The sequence below is a fragment of the Melospiza melodia genome, chromosome 1, assembly GCF_035770615.1.
Source record: "Melospiza melodia melodia isolate bMelMel2 chromosome 1, bMelMel2.pri, whole genome shotgun sequence".
In the NCBI taxonomy this organism is placed as follows: Eukaryota; Metazoa; Chordata; class Aves; order Passeriformes; family Passerellidae; genus Melospiza; species Melospiza melodia.
Window position 1 is genome coordinate 132,852,152 of NC_086194.1, and position 16,182 is coordinate 132,868,333.

A 16,182-nucleotide genomic window follows, 5' to 3' on the forward strand; every position below is an offset into this window, starting at 1 on the left:
CAGAGAGGCAGAAGGTGTTTTACTAAATTCTTACTAAACCTTCAGCTCCATATTTAACAATGAAGCATAAAGCACCCAAAACCTTAACATAAAATCTGAGATCTATTCTACTGCATACTTCAGATAAGGTATTGAATTGAATTACTCACATGGAAAATTAGCACATAAGCAGCTGTTAATAGATCTAGGGTTTTAAAATTCAGTCTTCTGCATCAATAAAAACCAAGCTTAAAATTCATATTATAGAACTTGTACATAACAAAGGGAGTGGTTTAGGTATTAATGATATATCTGAGATCTGAAATTCTAGAAAACAAAGGTATATTAAAATATAATATAAACAAAATACCTGAACTCATACTCAAACCTTGAACAACTACTCTGAATTTTTTTCCTTGAGTCTAACATGAAGAAGTAAGTCTTAAAAAAACCCAAAAATGCAGGATGCGTATAAGAGAGGGTTTTTCTTAAGGCATAGAACCATAATTTTATGTTGCTAGCAAGACAGTTTGTATGACCATTTTAAATTACTGTAAACATTTTTAAATGTTACTCCCTCTCAGAATTTGTTATGAGAGAAAGGGGTAGATACATTTTAAGAGACTGCTAGAAACATCAACATAAAAGAAAGAATATAAAAAATAATATAAGGAAGCTACATGAAATGAAAGCTAATGCATTACATTTTCCATAGTTACTATTTACAAGGCTGTTTTCAGTATGTAAAGCCTAATAACTTTTTATAATTCAGAGTTTGATATGGAAATATATTGTTCTCACTTACAATATTAAATGCTATAGTCATGTTCTAGCTTTTCCAGTGGAGTGGTTGAAACATAAATTCTGGAGCGTATTCATACAGAGTTCTAGAAAACATTCAGGTTGATCTTGCAAAGCTTAATTATTTCAAATATAGCTTTTGTGTTCCAGAAGGCCTATAACCTGAAACGTGTAGTTGAATAAATGTTTATCCATTCTCAATTTTTTTTGTGTATTATAAAGTGATTATTCTACTATATGTTCCATTTAGTTCAAAACATCTATTTAATATATCATGTTTTCAAGTTTACATGGTATTATGGACTTGGACTGGTAGACTTATCCAATAAAATACTGTTACATAATCTAAGGCTATCTACTACCAAGACACATTCACAAGTAATTTATTAGGTGGCCATATATCATACTATTGATATTTAAGTAATTTGGTGTTGATACTTGGGTAATAACATTATGGATGAATGATTTTGTACTTGCACAGATCAAATTCCTAGGAACAGTAGGAACAATCTGATGCCCCAAATGCACTATATTCACTGTGTTTGTAGTCCAAGGGAAAAATGTGCATGAGGATCGAATCTGGAACATATTGGGCTTTTTGTAATTTTGTTAATGTTATTCATTAATAGATGTATTAGATCCCTGCTTTATGATATGCTGTGTAGAAACAAGGCAAGTCCTGAAACTAGTGTTATTTTTCTTAAAAAACATCATCAACAATTTTGAGCCCATGCTATGGTCTTCATGTGAGGATTTAGAAATTTATTCTGGAAAAATTTGCTATTGCTATTTATAGCCATCTAAAATAAAGGATAGATTAAATAAATGCTAGCAACACTACCTGAAGATTCTTTAAATAAATCATCTTTAAAACTTTACTAGAATTATTGTGAAAATGAGTCCCTGAAAGAAGTCTCTCTTGGTTGGTATTTTTGTGAATTTAAAGAAAAATCACTACCCTTTGGAAAGACAACTAAACTTCTGGATTTAAATAAACCAAAGAACCCTGAAACATAATGTCTCATTATCCTGCAAAAGCTGGTTTTCATGCTCGAAGACTCAAAGCAAAGGCATAGTTCTAGTTCATTTCTATTGCTTCTCTTGAGTGAAGAAACAGTCTGTTCTCAACATGGATGGAGGGAAAAGAGATAATAGCCTTACATTGTATACAACTAGAATAAAATTTTAAGAGGTAAAAGATCCCAAACAAGCAGCTTTTCAAAACTGATATCTGTCTTCAGATGCCAGAAGCTGTCATTAGTGACACTCAGTTTTACCCTGGAGATAACAGGCACTTTGCTTGAGCCTTTCTCAAAGAATCTGAATGATGTACTTAATCTTTACTATGAATTGATCATTAACAGTTGGGCTTGTAGCAGAATGTCAGCAGTGGAACTTGGTATTCTCTGTATGTTCTGCAATCTCCTTCTCTGGGATATGGATTTTTATTGATGTTTTTTGGTTTTGAAGGCAGAGACCTGTGAGCCTTACAAGAGCTTTTAGCAAATAAAGCAATTTACTGAAGAAATTAGATCTGTTACTGCTTTAGCATCTGAAAACTTTTCTCTTGTTCTATAATTGCTCAGTGTCTGGAAGTGGAAAGTCAGTATATAATGCATGATGGATTTTGGTATATGTGCCCAGATTGGTGCTGGGGGTAGAAGCAGAGGTAGGAGTGTATTTTGGTAATGATCCTATATTCAGAAATGCAATTGGAAAAATCATTAATGCTACTTGATAAATTTTGACTTCTTCAAGTTTTCAATCAGTAGTTTAGAAGAGAAAAAAAATTCTATAAGCTTGAGCAGCCAACACGGGCCCTCCAGACAGTAATCCAAATGTGTTTAGACACTTTATTATAAAAATAAAACAAAGGTATTGAGAAAAAGATGCTGGTATTCACTGAATTTCCTAAATTATTGCCCATGGTTTCTAATGCACTTTCCTTCTCTGTAGCCTGCTGTATTAAGTCTGAGATAAGCATCAGCTCTATCATTTGTTCATCTTCTGAGGTTGCACAGCCTGCTGGTCAAGATGCTGTGGAGCTGGTCTATGGAATTTTTTTTATAGCTTTATGGAAGCCTTATGTTGTCTGAGTTGACCTTTTAGCATGATTGTTTTAATACGTATTTATAAAACAGGAAAACCAGCATTTTGTCGGTGTTCACTGGCTGACCTTCATTGTAGTTGAAAGAAAAGCATTTTTACAAGTATTGTTAAGATGATATGCTAGAAAAGATAAAATTTTATTCTGACCTGATCTGTTATGATATGTCTGTAGGCAAAATGCGTTCCAAGTAATTGCTGTGGATGGGGTTTGCAGTGGAATAATTCAGTGTCTCTCTGCTGAAGACTGTATTGACTGGCTACAAGCAATAGCAAGTAACATTTCCAACCTCACAAAGCACAATGTAAGTATGGATCCAAGTAAGCCAGAAGGTTTCCCAATCATATTTGATTATAACTGTCATAAAAGCCTAATGGGTTTACATACAGAATTATCTGCATATAAACAATGCTTGAGGCTGTCTGAGAGAAGTCAACTCAAGTTTGTTGTCAAATCAGACTCTGTGAGAAACCATTGAATAGGAAAATATTCTTCCCTGCAGTCACATAATTCACTTTTCGCTATCAGAGTTATTTGCTTCATAGCAATACCAATTAGGATTAGAAGCAGAGACCAGAAGCACAGGGGGAGGCCAGGTGTGATGCAGGAACACATGTAAAATACAAAAATCCTGTACTTTCTTCATAGTGCATCTCTCCAGAAACTGGTATAACCAGATCTGAATTAGATTTTAGGTCTGTCAAGATATCGTGATGGGAAAGGCAAGGTGCTTCTGTGGTGTAGATACAGATACTCGTTATCAGCAATGATTAAATGCATTTATGCTTCATGCACTGCACTCTTACCATCTGAGCTTGTGGGATAGATACCACTTATTGTTGAGGCAGGAATAAATGTTATGTAAGCATTTTTTCAAATACTAAGTTCAATTAAGAGGTCTTCTGGACCTGACTGGGATGTATTTACATTTAAAAATGAACATGTAGTTCTCCCTGTATAGGAACCTGTATGATACCTTCTGTGGTTTTCCTAAAACCTGAGAACACATGGGGAGCTCCATTATTTTGAATTGAGTTATAACAAGGAAGCCCTTGAGGATTTAATTTATATTTCCTTAAATCTGCTTTAGCTTCCCAAATATGTCTCTGAATTTGCTTTTGTTTCAAATATAGGGAACACATTGAAGGAAGCTGTATATTTTTGAGATTTATAATCAGGATGCAAAACTGTGTTCCATCTGGCAGCAATATGTAAAAGTCATTGTATTATAAAAACATGACAGACATGAATTCATCTGCCATCTGCAAGCTTCCATGCAGTACCAGCGAACTTTATGGCTATTTATTCGTACTTAAAATGCTGTTGCTATGTAGAACCTTTCTTGTCTCACTAGGCACCCTGACAATTGAGGCTTCTGGGTTTTTTTCTCTTACCATCTTTACTTCACTTTACTAATGATTCTTGCTACTTAAGTCTGTGGATTTATTTTCTTGTAACAGTAGGCAGAGGCACCTGAATTTTACAGGTGTTTTGAAACACCTCAGCTCTGATGAGACTGTAATTATGTTTACTTAGCATAACTTGAATTTTGGCAATGCAATGTTATTACATGATTTTTTTTTCTGACTACAGTTGATAATTCTACAGTGGTTTCCATAAAATACAGAATGAAATTATCTAATTTTTTATAAGAGGTAAATAGCCTAAATTATGCAGCTGTTATGCCAGTCTTTGTATTTACTTTATGCCAAAGACATCCTGTAAAGTTGCCATGAGAGTTAGGGCTTATGATAATTATCCATGGGTCTATTTTTAGAATTGTCCTATTTGTTCATAGCTCTTACAAATTTATGGAAGACAATGACATTCTCCTTCCTGTAATATACTTTTCTTTTAAATTGTCAGTTGACAGAAAGAATTAGTTGTTTGACAGCATAAGTGATAAGTGAATATAAGAAACCTTAGGAACACAGAGAGGGAAAAAACCCAAACTGTTACAGAGAAAAATGATTAGATGTGATTAGAGGTCCCTGTATTTTTTTTTTCTTTACAAGATGGTTATTGACATGCACATACTGTTGATGTTAGTATTTTTCCTATCTGAGAGAGGCATTTATTCACAGTCATTCTCCCTTAACTGTGTCATCCAGAGCCAAAGAAACAGAGTTAAGGATTTTTCCTAATTCTTTGGATAAATTGACCAATTTTTAGTTTCAATTAACTTCTCATTCCTATCTAGAGATAACAGAAAATAATTTGTTTCATTAAAATACCATGCAGGTCACAGAAATATTTACTTACATGATGTTTCTCATACCAATCTACTTTTTGGAAAAAAAATGGAAATAGAATTAGAAAAAAGGACTATAACAGCTAGATTGTTAATGAAAGCACTTCTTTTTCCCTTGTATCAAATCTGGGCTCTGTAGATTTTGGTGGGATTTCTCTTGCGTAACTTTAGATGTCTTAAGGCAGAAAATCCAGAGTGAATCTTATTATTTACTGTTGATGTCCATTTTATAATGAAATCAATTCCTTCAGGACATGTCTGTCTTTCCTTTGACTGGTAAAGGACCCTAGGGTGGTGAGTTCATACTTGATACTTAAGGAGATAGATACATATCCTGATAACCTGTCATTTATGTCTTTGAGGTGCCAAAGCAAATTTCTCTGAATAAATCTCCCAAAAAAATGCCTGGATATTTCTGACCAAAAAAAAAAAAAAGGTGTTGTATTAGTCTGAGTCAGAAAATCTGAATTATTTTACTTTTTCCACACGCAAACTGTCTGAAAGAAATTAACTGATGGTTTAAACCCCAAAAATGTGAATAACAAGTCCTATGTTGCCACATGTATCTAATAGTTGTGATTATGGGTCCCTGGCTCCAAAATACCTTGTTGAACCTATAATCAATTAGTTTTTTCTAAGAATTTTTTCAAAACCCTCTTCTCTCATGATCCAGTGTGTCCATATCAGACACAAACATGATGTGACTGAATTGCAGGATCAGCAGTATAGCCAGTATCTACCAAAACCATAGCAGAAATGCAGAAGTAGAAGCTAATACAAAATACCTTGACATGACCACCATTTTTAAAAGGCGATGTTGCTAACTGAATGGAGTCTGAAAGATGATGTCTGCAAGCAAGCAATTTTTCCTGTATTGGTTATATTACTAATCATTGTACTATACAAGCTAGAACTCATATTATTATGCAAAAAGTTAAAATTTTAATGCAGAGATGTAGAAATTATATTCTGACTATTAAGAAGAGATTTTATAAAATCCATGTGCTGACTGATGTAGTTGACTTTATTTCAGATTATCTTTAACAGACAAACCTCAGGTATGCACTCTTTTTCTTCATCTTCAGGAGGTTAGCACAAGTGTCCTCTAGTGTTTTAAGGATGCTCAGAGTGATACTGGTAGTTTTAATTTCTTTTGGTCCCAAGAAGCCCATATTTCATGTAAGGTGAAATACATTAAATTTGCACAACATGAATGGGGTTGTATACTGGCATGCAACCAAAATGCATACTATATAAATGCACTGTTGGAAGTGACTTAATATCACACTGTAATTGATGGGTCTATAAGGATCATTCATTTCTGAAGATGGATTCCTCTCCAACTTTAGTCACTTGAATTGCACCTGTGTTAAAAATTTGCCAGTTTTATCAGTACCCTCAAAAACCATAAGGGTTATATCAAACCCAAACTTTTCGTCTAAGCAATCCTGATACTGAAGTTAATGTGCTGAAATCTGAATATGCTAAATTGAACCTGGGCTTGGGGACTCTAATTCTTCTAAGAACTGATGAGGTTCTGCAGTTTTTTTCTTGCCAATTTGGATGGCTGACAACAGCCACTTAAAATGGGAACAAACTGCTGCTTCTTTTCTTGCTAATGCTCCAAGTAGGAATTTTCAATTCAGTTGTTAATTCAGCTATGAACTATTTGCCTTTCCATGAACTTTTAAATTGTATTAAGGTAGGTGGTAATTGATACTGATTTCTAGTCCTTTACATCTCTTTTGTTTCAGAATTTTAGGATGACAGTATCCAATTGTCATGTAGCTTTTAAAGAAATTATACTCTGGAAGAGTCTAAGAAAACAATCCAAAACCATGTGCTCTTAAAGAACCACCAGTTGCCAATACATCCCTAATTCATGTGCTGCAATTGTCAGGAAATTTAAAGGCAAATTTTTTAATGGCTTTAGTACAGTGGAATTCAGACATTTTGGATCTTTTTAACAAAAGAATAATAAAAAAAGTACATTTGAGTTAGCAACTTCTGTGATAGAGCTTCACAGAGTTTTTTGAGATTTATCTTCACAACTCAGTATTTGTCACTTGCCTGTTGCTTTCTCTGTGGCAGATTTTTCTATAGTGAGGGCAATCATTTTTTTTTCCCCTTTCCTCTTCCATAATTTCTTTGAAAAACACTGCAACAGTTACACGTTCATGCTTTTTACCTTGGAGCCAGCGCTTGACAGCAAAGGAACAACATGAACTTCATCAGACAGGAATGGCAGGGTAAAGTTTCTAAGCAAGAGGTGGCAAAAAATTTTAAGCTTGTCTTGAGAATATCCCCAAGATCTTACAAGATTTACTTCACAGTGGCTTCACTTTATCCCATTATGTTGCATTTTTCTGGGTAAAATAATGCATTTGTGAAATTAATGAGGCACACATAGTTGATGGTAGAAGCCCAAAAATAGCATGAAAGCTAGCATGAAGAGGTCTACAAACTGGGTGTTGGCCCAATGGGTGTGCTTTTCAGAATCTAAACCTTTGTTCTGAAGAGTTTAAAAGTTCAATTGAACTTTTTTGGTACGCTTAGAAAGTAGTGCCTAGTGAAAGAAATTGCTGCTAAGAAAAAAAAATTATTTCACTTCCACTAGAAAAAAGAAAATGATAATACCTTCTCTTTACAATGCTGAAGTTTGGGTACAGGGATTATTTAAGTCACAAGGTAGAAGAGGAGACAAAGAGTGAAAAAAAAAAGAAAAAAACAGATTAGACTAAAACAATCTGTTCCACTTGTAGGAAGAATAAAGGTCACAGGACTACATTCAGTGTAAGCAAATTATTGAAACAAATTAGTAGAACATGTTTCTTTTTTTCTGATGGATGCTACCACCAGTAAGGACATACTGTAGAATGTTATATTACATTAATAAATAAATATCCCTCATGTGAAGTAAACAGATTTAATATTTTAGTTTTTCAGTTACAATACAATGGCAAGCCAATCAGAAAGCTCCAATTTTACTAATTTTTGAGTTTTCAGGAATTATATGCTCTTAAATGTCCTATGATCTTTGGATTACAATAACATTTATGTCTTTTTGGTTGCTCAGCTATGCATGTTTCAAGCAAATCCAAAAATAGCAGCATTAGTATCAAACATCTTATGCTATAATCTGTAGTAGCAAAAATCTGCAAAAATCTGCAAAAATCAAATACTCAGTAATTTAGAAGTTGAAAGCGTTATAAAATGAAGGCCAAAACAAGAGAGAATTATAGGAAATCTATAAAGTATTACTAGCAGAATATTTTTACATACATGATTCACATTTCCCATGACACAAATACTCAGATAAATTGGACATTAGCTAGTAAATATACATTCAACACTTTTTAAAGCAGTATTAGCCATTCAGGTGGTCACAGTTGTTCTGACACTTTGAGTTTTGCTCTTCATTCCATCTCAACCTTGTAAAGGGAAGATTACGAAGATAATCATTCCAGTACTGATATTGAGGTCTTGGTAAATTTAAAAACCAGATCTTGATACACCTGCAGCATACTGCTGCCATCTTTCTCCATCTGTGATTGTCTTAAGGCACGTAGATCTACATGAATAACTGTAGTCAGTGAAGCATCAGGATTACATAACATAAATCACTCTGAATTTTCCTCACTTTTTAAAAATGTAGGCTGTTTTCAGGTGCACAATTAAAATCACATTTGTCTCTATGTCACTTTTATCAAGTGTTACATATGGCCCTGTCTGATATTTACTTATGTTTTTGACAATTTGAGGTTTGCCTTATTTTACAAACTATTTCTTTGTACCTTGTTTAAAGAATTGTAGATAATTTTAGACTCTCTTAAATGTACAGATTTAGCTGCAAAGAAATTTAAGTCTTGCCAAACTGTACTGCTGTTTCCCAGTATTTCATCTGCATTTCTATAATATAATTGAGTCTAAATGACAATGAGACAAATAGAAAAACAGAGCAAGAAAAGAATATTTGTTTGAGAAATATTTCTTCAAGAATATTTATTTATTCCAGATTTATCTGGGAAATTTGTAACAAGAAACTTCTGTCTTCATAGTTGGAGTATTTGTTATGACACATTCTGATTATGGTGACAGCATTCATCATAAAGACATGAAATCTTGCAGTATTGCTTTGGAATATACAGCATAGACTTCAAGTACTCATGATAGGTTTTCAAAGTAAATTAAATTTTCTTTCTGTACTTCTCAAAAATATTACATCTGTTCATGTTATTTTTAATAGTATATTTTTTGTTTTACTGTATACAAGGGCACAACTTCTGCAGTAGTCTTTAATGTCTGATTAAAATATCCACATCTCTATTTTTATTGTATAGAACTCTAATATACAATTTAGGAGAAGCAATGCCCCTAGAGAAAATAAAATCAAGAGGCTTTCCTTTTAAATTTATCAGTTTAATGTAAATCTTAAAAAAAAAATAGCAACATTCTTGCAGAGAGAATATTTTTGGAGTTTTATATATGATTCTCTCACTCAGTAAAGAATCCCTGCACTTTGATTCATCCACTTTCGTATGGAGTCAAATTAAATTTTAGCCTTGTGCTAGTATTTAAATTAAAGCAAAACAATATTCAATATATTCTTTATTCTCTGCAGGTTTGTATGAAGCTCTGAGACTCTCTTCCCTCATTCTATTATTATTGAAGGCTTAAGTTAACACATTATAATAAAAACTGTGATCTGTTTGATCAGATCAAAACAAAACACTTTGGAGGAATGTCACACTTGCTCTCAACATTCCACCCTTGTGAAAGGTAACAGGAAGCCTGTCATTTAGGGGAAAAAACCCAAAACCAAGCAACGCCTCTTGATTGGTTTTAAGTGACAAAAAATGATGACAAGAATAAAGAAAATAGGACTCTTACTGGGAATAAGGGTAAGCCATTTGGGGGTTTGCAGAGAGGTAACACATGGAAGAAGAAAGGACTCATTATAAGTTGCCCTTTCATGCCAAAATGCCAAGCTGCCCTTTCAGTAGCAGCTGGAGACTTAGAGCTACTGTAACCTAGTTTTTGTTGTGCAGTAAAATGTTCAATATTCCACTGTTGGTTTATTTTCAGTGAGAATGTGTTAAAAGTGCTGTTGAATCACAAACAGCAGTTGATAAAATAGCAACTGGGAAGTGGGAGGCTAGGCAATAATGGCCTTTCTTTTTGTATTGCTTCTTTCTGCTATCTTAACAAACCCACAACAAACAAAAATATAATTATTCATATTTAAGGCGCTATTATCTTGTTTTGACCTCCATTTCCTCTTACTCACTTTTAAAATATATTTTTAAAGGTGGCTACATCAGAAGCTTTGCCTTTCTTCCACAACCAGAGAATTAAAAGATAAAAAGAATGAAAAGAAATTTAAATGCACTCAAAAAGCTATAAAACACCTCCGGGTACACGTTATTAGTAGCCTAATGTGTTGAAAGCACTTTCTCCATTTGGTTGTCTTGCTTCATAAAGTGCCATAAAGAGCAAGTGCATTCAAGTAGTGCACAGCTTATATTTGCCTGTGGAACAGAATGGAGTCAGAGGAACAGGCAGAGGTGTGGGTTAGAAGGGAGGGATTCCAGCCATTCCAGGACAGATTTAAGAGTAAACCCAGAGAGGCAAAGGCAAAACAACAAATGATCACTAAGCTGCAGAGGAAATGAGCTTCAAATTGCCATTGGACTTGCCATTTCTCTGCTAACAGAAGGTATTCTGAAACTCTGTGACAAGTTCTTTATCTCCTAAAAATACCTGGGGTAGTTAAGTGACAAATACCTGTGGGGGAAGTCTGAAATATCTGAAGTTATAGCTGTGTTGATCACCTATGTGGGCACCAACATGATTGCAAGGTTCTGTTGCTTCTTCTCACCAGTTTGTTTATTTCAGAGAATGAGATAATTACATCCAAAACTTGTTTCAGGCTGTCATTGAGGTCATGAAGTCAGGCTTGAAAAACTGAGAATGAAGCACCTTGTTTCAGTCTCATTTCCCAGTGCATGGTACTCTCTGACTTACTGCAGTGAAAAACTATTATTTTCCTTTGAGAATTAGTAACTTTTTGAACAGTTCATAATGAGTGTATGAAGGTTTCTGCTTTTCTCCTTTTTTTCTAATTGTTTACAATTTTTTTTACAATTTTGCCATCTATGAAAAGGCATTTGCCTAATGATACCAATCAGGAACTCTAGTACAGTGAATCAAAGGAAATTTTTCTTTACTGCATTTATGAAATCACTTGATACAGGTTTTGCCTATAAAAATTGTATGAAACAACTTTTTGTTGCTCCATCTCTTTCTGAAGTAAAGCCTGCAATCTTTTGCTATATGAAATAATCTCAGAAGCTATTAATCACATATATTTGACAGGTATTAAAATAGATATACATTTTTATATTTGACGCATGTAATCATGTAATTCTTATTCCCCAATTTTGCCTTTTTTATGAGCCAATTACCAGTTATGTTTGGGTAGTTTGTCAAGAGAGCACTTTATGTGCTAAAGAGTACATAACAGGATCCTAAATTCTACTTTTACATGAGACCTCCTGTGATAGGAAAGACAGTCACTAATTTCTAGACACAAAGAATGAAGAAATCGTAAAATACTGCTGGAAAGGAGGCAACCAGGCAGTTAAAGAATGCCTGTCCATCTCACCTGTGACTACTTAATAGTTTAGTTCATAAAATACAACATAAAATGCAACTGGGGGATAATTTGATTTGTGTTAATACTTACACTTATAGCTGAATTAGCAGAAAGGTGATGTAAGGTCAATGCAGATACACAATTCAGCTTATCCACGTGATAATTGCATGACAATTCCAATTGATAATTACATGATAATTCCAATTGTATTCATAAGGCTACTTCTTAAAAGTCAGTAGGAAAACTTTATTTATATTTCTAATTACTAATAGATATTCTTCTTCTTTTGCAGTGTAATGCATTGAAATCACACAAACAGTAAAAAGGGTCCTTTTAGCCCTCTGTTCCCATTATACACTGACCATTCAAATAATAGATCACATTGTGCAGAGGTAGATTTAAAGATGTACACAAATCTATGTAGATGTGATATATTTGCATGTTTCATTAGTTTCCTGCTTGTACAGATGACAAATCTTGCTAAAAAACCAAAGTAAAATAGTATCTGTCCAAATTCCAAAAGTGTTTATTAGTCTGTTGGTGAACAAACAACATGAGTTTATGGTTGTTTACTCCAGGGAAAAATCTGTTACCTGCCTAGCAGAAAATATTGTTTTCACTGTGTTTATTTCCTAAAGCAATTTTGTAAAGTAATAAAACGGATTAAAAACTTCCTGTGGTGTGTCAACATGCTGGCACTTCTCACATAATTCAGTCGATTTAACATTGTTAAAGGAGCTTCAGCAGTTCTTCTTCTCTGGTATCTGATTGGAAGGAACTAGGCTTCTCTTTTTATAACTATTTTCTACTTTAGCTGAATTAAGTAATGTGACAGAAATGGTAGCTGTTTGTCCCTAAAAAGCAAGATCCTCTCCACCCAATCTCCCAATACAATAAAGAGATAGTAAAAAATGTCTTTAAGAGTTGAAGGAGTGAACTCATCCTCCTAACAGAGGCAGTTATTCTATCCCATTAACTATATAAAGACTGCAGATATCTCCAGAGGGTAATTCCATCTCCTTGAATTAAATACTTACCTATCCCACATCTAACAGGAAATGGCAAGAGGGTACTTTAGCATAATAGCCTACAGGTTGGTAGAGTCACCCTGACATGAGAGACAGGAGCTCTCTGTGCTACTCAGCCTGCAGCCTGATGCCATCTGCCTCACTGCTGGCCAAAAGATCTCCGGGGACAGCACAGGGCTGAGGCTGTGCTTCTCCTTCCAGAGGCTCCTCTCTGTGCTGTCCATAGAGCCACACGTAAAAATCTTGCCAATACTGTTGGCAGGGGGCTCGTCCATGCTGTCTGGTGGGATTAATCCAGCAGGAATATTGCTTAAGTGAAGCAGATAAATACTTGTCTCCTGCAGCCTAAGTACTGTAGCTCCATATCCTGGGTGGCTACTCTGGTATTACCTACCATGACCAAATAGGTTGCTTTACTCCCTATAATACAGAGTAGATTTTATTTTTGCAGATTTTTAACCCAACTTAGTTCTCTGATTTTATGAACAGTGCAGTCCCATGAACAGTTGTTTGAGCACAACTAAAAGGCTGGGTACATAGTGTGGATATACAGGCAGGATGAGAAAAGTCCACATACATTTCTGCAGACAAGCCTTCCATGAAAGAGAAAGATCAGCAAAAATAGGCTGATGTAGATGTCTTTAACTTAGCAGCTGGGGATTTTCTGTATTTGTGAATGTTGTACTCAGATAAGCCTTCTTTACCCCTTTCCCTCCTTCTGTAGTCATTTGCAATTCCCTGAAGTTCTAAAAACTAATGAGAATGTCTCTCAGGTTTTGAGAAGAAATTAAAATCCATGCTTCTTGAAATTGTCTCATCTCATAGGAAGTGTTCCACACCATTTTGGAGCATTTAGACTACTTAACTTGTGGCATAATTTGTGTGAAAGAAACAGCTTCAGGGAAGTCAGATTGATGGAAAATGTTTTGGTCTGCATGAGCAATGGACTCATTCATTGCTGAAAATAAAGGGTGTAAATAAAGCTGTTTGTTGCTTTTCTTTTCCTCTTTGCATTCCTATTTATTGTGGCTGCTGTTTTCCCTTCCCAGGTGCAGATGTACCTGGGGAAAATTATAGCTTTTTTATAGCATTATTATTGCATAGGGAAGAAGTTTTACTGGGTGATTCTAAATATATATTTGTTTAATATTTCTTTACTCAAATACCAGACTACAGCAGCTGTGTAGCTGTAGAAGAACTCCTAGTGTCCATTGCTCTGCTTTGCTATTTTGTTCAGAAAGGAAAAAATGTTTCTATTCTAATATATGCATTATGAAAAAGATAAACTGAAGGTTCCCATTCATAGAGGAGGAGGGAGGTAATCAAAACATTGTGAAAGCAAAATGATTGAATAACCTAAACTCTTTTTTACTTTACCCTAAAGTAAAAAGGAACATAAAAACTAATCCTCAAAACCTTTAGTAAGGTGCATTTTATGGGTAAATGTCCACAGAATTGTGACTATCATTTTAATGAGGACCATTCGCAAAGAAATGTTCTGCCAAAGAGACGAAAAGACCTGACATTCAGATACCTGTTCTACTGTTTCAGATCCCATTTCTTGTATTAATGTTATTAATGACTTCCATGAAGTGTTCTGAGGTGTTGAAATGAGTTTTCTTGAGATGCTCCAGATATCTGCAAAGAAGGTCATGAAGTTTTTTATTACAAGAGGAGTCATGGAAATGCAACTGCAAATATGAAACAAATCAAATATGAAACAAATCAAATGTGAAACAAACAAATATGAAGAGCCTTTGCTTTATATTTATTAAATTGAATACAAGTGACCAATGACTACATTGATGTTTGGGCTTCCACCTGTACATATTTTTATGTGATGAAGATGTTACAGGGAATGAATATATTACTTTTTCCAATTAGTTTTTTCTATGCCTGGCAAAAAACCCACAGGTGGCTTCTCAAGCTTATATTTAAATAGTATGTGCATTCCATTTAAATGTTTTTCTCATTTTGAAACTGTAGCAATAATAATTTGAAAGGGTTTTTTGGTTTTTTTTTTTTTTTTTACATCATAAATAGAGTGTTTCACAAGAAGAAAAATGTCCTTAGGCCGACATAACCCCTATAGAGTTGTGGATTTAACATTCTTTTCCAGTTACTCTTTAAATAATTGATAAATCATGGTGTGTATGCATGTTTGATATCAGAATAATTTCCTTTTGCACCAGATTAACATAAATGTATCTTTATATTGGTGTATAAACATAAACTGTATTTTAAAATATTATAGCAAGCCAAATCCTAAGAGGCTGTTGACAAGCTGTTTTAAACAGATTATTTTTAAAGTTTTGTGCTTAACGAGATAGTCAGCATACCTCTCCAGACTATTTAGCAATGTATGTCTGCACCTTAATTAAGCTAACTACTCTTGCTGCAGCAGTATGGCTATTAGCTCATTCATTTACCAAACAGTAACCATAAACAGCACTTTCATCTCAAAAATATAATAAGCAGCAGTCAGGAAAACAGAGTATGCAATTTGAATTAAAGAAAGTGTATTCCCTGTTGATCAAATAGCAACTGGAACTCTAGAACATCCAGGCTTGCAGACGCCTCTACCAGTAAAATAATTTTCCATTTACATTGCTGGATAGATTGCATGCCAAATGTAGCTTAAAGTAATTATAGCTATCTGACCTCTATTTAGCCTTCTGATCCAAAACCCACTTCCTTTTACCTTTGTAAGTTCATAGACCAAACCAAAAAAAAATCACTTCTTATTTGTTTTATGCTAACATTTTTTTAAAGCCATAGAAACAGACTCATGGAAACTTCCTACTTACTCCTGGTTATAATACCACTCGGTCTTTGCAGTGGGGTGACTTAGGAGGCAGTTTCCATCTTGACCAGGTCAGCAGCAAATAAAAAAGAAACCAACTTGCCTCATCCCTGGTCTGTGTAGCTTCAGGTTTATGTTGTCAAACTACAACTCTGATCCATGCTTTTTTTCCTTTGGATTTGAATAGACAGCCCTTTAGCTCCAGAAATGTTACCTTTTCAGCATAAAAAAAGACTGCTTTTTTTTTAATATATATTTACTTCTTCTATCACAGGCATTAGAAAATTGTAAAAGTTCATATTAATAAAGGAATTATTTTCAACAGTGCCAATATTTTTATCAGTCTTTTATCAGCTTCTTACTAGCTCTTTGTATTCTTCTTTTCTGTCTCTGTGTTTACTCCTGTTATTCCATTTGTATTTCCTGTTGAGCACAAGGGAGTCTACCAATAGTGTTACCAGTGCTAAATAACTTCTTTTACATTTTCACATATGAATACTTTATTAATCAAAACTCACTAGATAGCCGTATTTTATGTAAGATTCATACTCTACTTAT

At 34.2% G+C, this 16,182-nt stretch overlaps 1 protein-coding gene across 5 annotated transcripts in view; it reads left to right on the forward strand.

Moving 5' to 3' along the window:
- SNTG1 (syntrophin gamma 1) overlaps positions 1 to 16,182 on the forward strand; it is a 320,666-nt gene that overhangs the window by 221,123 nt on the left and 83,361 nt on the right. For all 5 annotated transcript variants that reach the window (XM_063168615.1, XM_063168607.1, XM_063168586.1 and 2 more), the window contains one exon: positions 3,062 to 3,191. In XM_063168615.1, coding sequence (XP_063024685.1) covers positions 3,062 to 3,191 — 130 coding nt within the window. The remainder of the gene's footprint in view (positions 1 to 3,061; positions 3,192 to 16,182) is intronic.